Consider the following 7853-nt stretch of genomic DNA (forward strand, 5'->3'; position numbering starts at 1 on the left):
CCGATAATTCCATGGCTCCGGACGGCGACACTTGCATCCTGCTGCACAAAAGAGGAGGGAAAACGATACGTGCCAGGTCACCCATGCCACATAGGCAACATGTGCTGACATGGATCAAATGGACCCATGGTGCACCACATAACAACTTTAGTGGTCCAGAAATGCATTTTGAGAGTCTGTGGACCTAAATGGCACATTATGACAAGTTCGTAGACTGTCGGTGTATTTAACTAAAAAAACAAACAAGAAACTTTCACGTACACTAGTTTTATTTTTGGTACCCAACTCGCTCATGCCCACGGGTAGAATTTCACATCCATACCCTGACCCCCACCGCGTACGAAAGCCAGACTACCATCCCTAGTCTCCTGAGAGAGATGATGCCCGTGAATTAATGGTTAATAGAATAATATTCACAGCTAAAAAACTGCTGCAGATGAAATTACAGAGACAATCACCAGGTTCAGCTCTTTGAGCGCTTCCTGAGGTGCCTGCCAAAGTGAAATGACAGCAAATAAACAGACCAGAGCCAAACTGGCAGTGCTGTACATCTTCTAGATCGCTATCACAAACTTAAACCCACTACAATTACGCACAAGCAATCTGAAACAATGATTTTCCTTTTCATGATCTGTACAATAATTATCCTGTACACACTTTTGATGCTACAAAGAGTCCAGCTGGTCGTCGATGTCCTCTGCAAGCTTGTCTATCAACTGCTCCATTGTCTTAATGTACTTGGGCATGTAATGTTCTCCTATCATGGACCTCGCCAGGCGAATCTTACTGTACAAATGCCGGGGTGTCTCATACAGGGCGAGGACCTCCTCCTGGGCTCCTTGCTGACTTGTGGTTGCCTCTTCCGCTGCTGGCAATCCAACCATGTGCAATATTTTCCCTGGAGGGTATAGCTGGTGTGGCTCTTGAGCAGAGGTTGACGATGATGGCACCTGCTTCTCGTCAGTCAAGGACTCTACAAGCTCCATGGCCTCTTCTTCATTTGTTTCTGTCAGTGCTGATCCCTTTTCCTCTCTGTTGTTGTCCTCGTTATCTGATTCTTGAAGGTTTAGTTCACCAAGATGGATTGAGACTAGCTCAGCAGCTACCGCTTCGGTAGTTTTCTCAGTTTGGACATCAATGTCGGTTTGGACTTCCGTGCCCTGAATTTGTATTGACGATTCCTTACTCTGTTTGGGTGCAGCCACACATGACCAGCAAACTAGTGCAGGGCGTTTCTTTACCACAGCATGGGTATCTGCTGAAGGCTTACTCCCAGCCTGCCAAAAACCATGAAGGCATAAGTACTAGACATAATAGATTTATAGTTTCATCTGTTTAAGAACTAGTTCATGGAATAACATTTTTTAGCAAAAAACAAATTTATTATACCTCAGGACTCTCAGATTGTAGCATATCAACATCCACAACCTTAGATCTTGGATCAGAGACAAAGGGCACATGAGATCTTATGAAACTCACAGAACGGTTCACAAAACCTAAGAATCTAGTCTGCTGAATTTGTTTGCGAAGGTCATGTGCCCAAGACGATGACATAACCTGCCAACATTCAGTACAATAGTAAATATATATATGTTTTCTTTTAAGGGAAGTAATTGTTTGAAGAATAATTATCCTTCCTTCTAACCAACCACTTAACTATTCAATATAATTATGTGTTCCACTTTGCTTAGATACTCAAATCAGCAAATGAATTGGCCGAGAGGTACCTCTATACGAAGCTTGGCAGCAGAAGCTATGCCAAGAGATGGCACTACGTCATTTCTGTTAACAATGGTGGTAACAAAGTCTTTACCCGACTCAGCCAAGTCCCATGTCATGCAAGCAGCTGAATCGCCACAGTCGAAATGTAAATATATCAAACAAAGCATTCAAAGAGAAAATTTTCAGACAACAGAGAAACGTTCCAGAGATGTTAGATTCTAGTAATGATCTAGGTTTAGAGATAATTCAGAACAATGGGGCCGTCCGGCTGGTGCAAAAATTGCACTGTTCACGGCTGAAAGTTACTGTTCACGGCTGATTTCTTCTCACAAATTCCTCTAGTGATAGATAGCTCATTACAGCTATCTTAGAACGTCGGTTGCAGTTATCATTAAGCATAAATACAACATAATTATCCTTTGCCATCCTTTTTATTTTTAATATGACTAATACCAGAGCTCTCTTATAAAATGAAAAGTGTGAATGGAAATGCCAACATGTGAACCAGTGAGCAGTCATTACAAGACATCGTATTGTGGCAGCATGCCAATGTTGCGTTTTAGTGAAGGATACTGTTTGCGAATGGAAATGGAATGACTTTTCTTAACTTATATTGTTCAAAGTAAACTATACTTCTCAATGCAGTACCTGGCCCAAATGCAATACAAGTGGATGATGACAGCTTCTCGTTCTCGCGTAGGATGTATGTTAGTATTGTTGCAATCCCAGCTCCCATTGAGTGTCCAATGATCTAAACAAAATAAAGTAAAATGAAGAAAGGGTCAGATGCAAAGCACAAATATTTAACATTATATACTTTTTTTTAAGGAACCTGGCAGGAGCACTGCTTCTCAATTAAGGAAGGAAAGAGAGTTTATGTACAGAAACATCATATACTGTCTGTGATAAAAGTTGGATATAAAGAAATGTGGGGCTATATAGAAGTCCCTCCCAAAACAAAAGAAATCATCTAGGATGAACAATAATTAAAGCAAAACAAATTCAAATAAATTTCTTCAGGTTCTACACATGAACATTTGAGTAGACACGCACTGGTTAGCTAACAAAATTATAAATACACTGAAAATCACATAAATAAATATGAAAGTTTCGTAAAAAACAAATATGAAAGTCAATGAAGAAATGAGATACAACAGTATTAAGTTGTTCAGCATTAGTTTCATATTATTATTTTGATTAAATTTTACATTCATGAGTGTGGTCCACTTATTCTCTCTACTCATGGTAGTCATAACTCTAAGCTTGCCTCAGTACTTTGGCAATCTATTTTCTTAAGATTCTTGCTCAGCACTAGAGAATCCTAAAGTCCATTGATGATACTTTACTGCAAGAGTGCTTAGAAGTTCATTTGCTTTGGCTTTAAGAAAGGAAAAAACATATTTGGCATTTCCAGTTGATAACAACTTGCAGTTCCACTTGCTTTATTTAGCATTCACGACTTATGTTGCTTTTGTGCAATTTACTTGGTAGACAAGTAAGCATCAATTCCGAATTACAGAATTGTAGTTCAATACAGAAGCAGAAAATCTAAAAGAACGGACAATAGATGACTCATCAATATGTAATACCATGAGTTTTTGACAATGCAGAATGGTTGAACATAAAAAGATCACCTGCAGATACTCGCTAGAGCTGAAGAAATTACCTTAACCTCATACTCTGGGAATTCCTCGATTGCTTTACTCAGGCAAGGAATGGCTTGTTTTGCAATCCATCGAGCTGCTACAACCATTCCACAGTGGGCATAGCCCAACACTAGGTTGGAAACACGACCTTCCTGGACCACAACGTGATGAAATGGAACCTCTGCGCCAGTTGCTGCTGTCAACCGCTCCTTAACACTGATAGCCCCCCTAATGAAAAGGAGAAAGCATTTGCTACTTCTGTCACGAACAATGGTGAAAGCAGGCTTCAGGAGCTGCATGATAGAACAGAATTTCATCCAGTTACTCTTGATTTATTATCAGCAGCGGAATGAACAGAAAAAAAAATCGCCCGTGACAAGTTTGGGATGTTGAGTCTCAACGCATAATGGACAACAGAGAGTTAACTGATACTTACGCACCCTCGCCTTAGATTTCTTTATAAGCACATCATTCTGGCCATAACCACCATACTCCAAAAACACGTTGTATGGCTTCTTCGAGAAATACATGCATTGCTTCAGATATCTGAGCAGCGAAATCAGCTCCTGCCTTACCTCAGGCCCATGCAGTAGTACAGAATCACTCCCAGCATACTCATGCTGCAGATTACCCTGTAAGAGTAAACTGACATGCCTCATTTATCCATGACAATATGTAATCTGTCGACATCACGGCTTACAGAAATAAGATAAAAGTACAAAGACAAATGAGCAGACCAATTTCAAGAGAAAAAAAATATATCACAACCTATGATTCTAGAATGTAGAATACTTAGAGCAGCTAAAGGCGGCTAGCATCTTATCAGTTAGGTATCTGGTTCAAATCCAACGATCACTTAACTTTACAATTTCTTGGTGCCTAAAGTAATCAAAGTGGAGTTTGGTTTCTAGGAGGGAAAGACCGAAAGTAGGGTTGTTTATTTATATATAAAACAATTTTCTTAAACAATCACAAGGAGTCAAATTTAATAGGCATGCTAAAGTACTCCCACTCCATGATGGACTAAAATCACCAAATTATTGAAGAGAACACAATACTATATATGGATGGTGAGGTGAAAAGCTAACTGCATACGACCAATTCCATCAGAACAGATGTCAGCAAAGCGGTACTAGAAAATAATTGAAGTTCATTGAACTGTTCGTCGAATTGTGTAACATTCAAGAATTCTAAAAAACTAGGCACAAATACCCACGTAACCTCCAAGCTAGCAAGGAAGCATATTGCAACATAGAAGCATTTAGCACTTACTAACTACGTAGTAAGGTGTGGTCCCAGTTGAAGCAACTATATGGACTTTCTTCAAAACTGGACAAAAAAGATTTTCAGCAAGTTCAGCGAGCAACTCAGAATAGTCCAGTATTTGATCAGATTCCTAATCCACGATAGTTTCTTTCAAAAAGCCATGGGCCTGCCGGACTGTCGACCCATCCAGAAGAGGGAAAGGAAGGGAAGAACACAGCATAAATGCGCAGCGTAGGACCACGAAGGAAAGAAACTCGCGCAGATTGGGGGCGTTTCTTCTCCATCTTTTCTTGCACGCAAGCAAGATTCTTCCCGGGAGATATTTTCCATTTCGCGGTTTTCAAACAAGATAATAAAGAGACAAAGAAAAGAAAAAGGCGACAAACCAAGCTTGACCGAGAAAAATTCCACGGAAGCAAACACATCACCTCCAAGTTAACCAGGCGGGCGATCCCAAAAGTGAAAAATCTTGGGGGAAAAAAACTCGCGCAAGACAAAGCCAAGGACAAAACGAACATTTTAACGGCACAATGGGGAGGAGAGCGCAGGGTGCTACTTCTCGTCAGCGTCGCGCGGCCGGCGATCGTGGAGGGCGCGGGCACTGGCACGCATACCTGCTGTCGCATGTAGTACTTGATCCCGAAGGCAAGCTCCCCGAGGGCCCACTTGCCGAGCGTCTCCGCCCAGGTGAGCCGCACGGTGCGCGCGGCCAGGGCGGCCGCCTCGCCCCACCCGTCCGGGGCGCGCTCGGGCCACCGCCGCCGCTTGGTGGCGCGCGACGCCGCCCGCCGCTGGTGCTCCCGCCGCGCCCGGGCGTCCTCCTTCCTCCGCCGCCGCGCCTCCGCCGCCGCCGACACGGCCGACGATATCAGCTGGTCCTCCAGGGCAGCGCCGCCGTCGCCGCCCGCGGCGTCCCCGCAGAGCCGGCCCGACAGCACCAGGTACAGCAGCACCGCCGTCCCCGCCGCCGTCGCCACCCCCTTGTTCGCGCCCATCCCGGCCGGCGCGGTAAGAGCACGAGCGCAGGGCAAGCGCAAGCGCAAGCGCGCGGGCGCGTGCCTTCCTGCGTGCGCGCGGGTTTAGCGCGTGCGTGTTGTGTAGGTGTCGGAGCGCGGAGAGGGAGAAGTGGGGGTCGTCAGACGTCGGGTTGGGACGGAAGAGGGGGCTCGGCCGGGGGTCGGCTAAATCGACGGGCGACCGTGGCCGGAAAGACGATTCTGCCCCTATGGCCACTTTGGCTGTCTTGCTTTGTTTTCTATATACCTCGGGGTCCACCTGCTGTTATTTGTAAATTTGTGATCAGCTTTATTTTTCTGATACGATTAGATTTTTCTTAAATTCCTTCCTAATTTACTATTTCCTGAATATGAGGGTACATACATCTTTTAGCAGTGTTTTTAACTTTGGTGAAGATTTCTAGAAGCTTATTTATTATAGGATAGATGGAATATATTCTATCCTTAATCCTTAATATTAAAGACACTTAAATTTCTTTGTTCATCCTCTCTTTTCCTTTTTTTAATAAAGATAAAATAGAAAATTTTAATGTAAAAAAGGAATTGAGGTCGCTTTATAGCTTTAGGTTTAAGGATTTTACCATCAAGTTCTTGTTGTGTTTGTGGTTTAGTGCACAGATCATCCTATTTGAGCATTAGCCGACGATTCAACATGTCTAATAACCAAACAAATTAAACACAACAGAGAGATAAATCAAGCAATTTTTTGCCTATACATATGTCATACCATGTCTACCAAGAATTGCAACATGAAGAATACAGAGAGTTGGTTGTCTTGTACAAGATAAATGAAAGACAACACACTCAAATGCGAGTTTTCTTTGTTTGCTCTCCACTTCTAAGTACAAAAAGAAAGTGTTTCGATATATTTTTTAAGTATGAATTATATTTTTTTTTGGCTCTTGCTATTTTACTCCAATTACCCCATACATAGTAAGTTCTCAAATAAATCTCAGCCCTTGAGTTTTAAATTACACACAAAAATATATAATTAATAAATAATTAAAATATTTAGGAAAAGAGACTCGAAATCTACCTCATTGTCAATCACAGGCATCCTTCTTTGTATTCACCGTTGGCTAGTAAGGAAACATGAATATCTTCATCATCGGCTATCAAGGAAACATGAAATCTTCAGGAGTGGCACCTTTTTGTTGATCACACGCATGCATTTATCTTTGTTCACGTTATTTCTAACGTTATAAAAAATCCACATGTTTAAGTTCATATATTAAAAATATTATAAAATAACACATGTTAGCACACGCACAAAACAGATGTGTTACAAGAAATCATGACAAGACTCACATTTTAATCAAGAACGATTTTTGTTACACATTTGTTATGTCGCATTCCAAGAAAAATGTTATAACTCATGTGTCAGTGCGAAAAGTGACCAACTAGTAAATATTTGTCGTTTTGCCGTACGTTGTGATCGAATGTGGCCTAACACTCAATGACACAGGGTTTATACTGGTTCAGGCAACGTGCCCTACGTCCAGTTTGAGTCGGTCGGTGACTTTATTCCTAAGCTCAGGTGCTCGAAGTTTGCTGTGGGGTTACAAATGAGTGAGAGTAAGATGGGGATGTTAGAAGTCTGGTCGGGCTCTGGACCAGGGCGAGAGTGACGGGAGCTCTTACGTGCGCTATGTATTGGAACGTATGCTCTGTGTAGCTTTAGGGTGTCTAAAGCTAGCAGAGAGTGAGTCAGAATGATTCGCATGTTGTTCGTCTTGTGTTTTTGTATGTCTTTGTTGGGAGAGGGTGCATCCCCTTTTATAGATGAAGGGGATGATCTTACAAGTGAGAGAGAGTGTGCTACCTAGTCTTGTTGCCCACGCCGTCGGGTATAAGACGGTTTGTCGATGCCCACAATACTGTTGACGTCCAGATGCATGTGGTTGGCTCTATCGTGTTCTTCTAGTATGGCAAATGTCGGCACCTACCATACTATAAGACAAATATCAGTGCCCACAACACTATTCGTGTTCTGCCATGTCTGGAAGGTTGCAAAGTACCCATCTGACATGGTCTGACAGTACTGTCCTACATGTGTGCAGGGTACGTCACTCGGTATTGCGGTTGACTTGTGCGTCTTACCTTATCTGCTCCGCCTGATTTCTCGGGTCTTCACCGAGTGGGCGTCCCTGTTCGGTCGTTTCCAGTCAGCTTCGACCGCGTCGGTCGGAGAAGAGCCATCAGC

General features: G+C 42.7%; 1 protein-coding gene across 1 annotated transcript; it reads right to left on the reverse strand.

Annotated features, from left to right (window-relative positions):
• Positions 1-368: 368 nt before the first annotated feature.
• On the reverse strand, positions 369-5782 carry LOC136505343 (uncharacterized). The gene is made up of 7 exons (XM_066500489.1): positions 5249-5782; positions 3809-4000; positions 3389-3661; positions 2371-2473; positions 1728-1846; positions 1390-1557; positions 369-1277 (listed from the first exon to the last, which is right to left on the reverse strand). Exons 1-7 carry the CDS (start codon positions 5627-5629, stop codon positions 666-668), a joined length of 1848 nt encoding a protein of 615 aa, XP_066356586.1. The 5' UTR covers positions 5630-5782; the 3' UTR covers positions 369-665.
• Between the last annotated feature and the right edge of the window lie 2071 nt (positions 5783-7853).

This window comes from Miscanthus floridulus, chromosome 14, assembly GCF_019320115.1.
Source record: "Miscanthus floridulus cultivar M001 chromosome 14, ASM1932011v1, whole genome shotgun sequence".
Taxonomy (NCBI): domain Eukaryota; kingdom Viridiplantae; phylum Streptophyta; class Magnoliopsida; order Poales; family Poaceae; genus Miscanthus; species Miscanthus floridulus.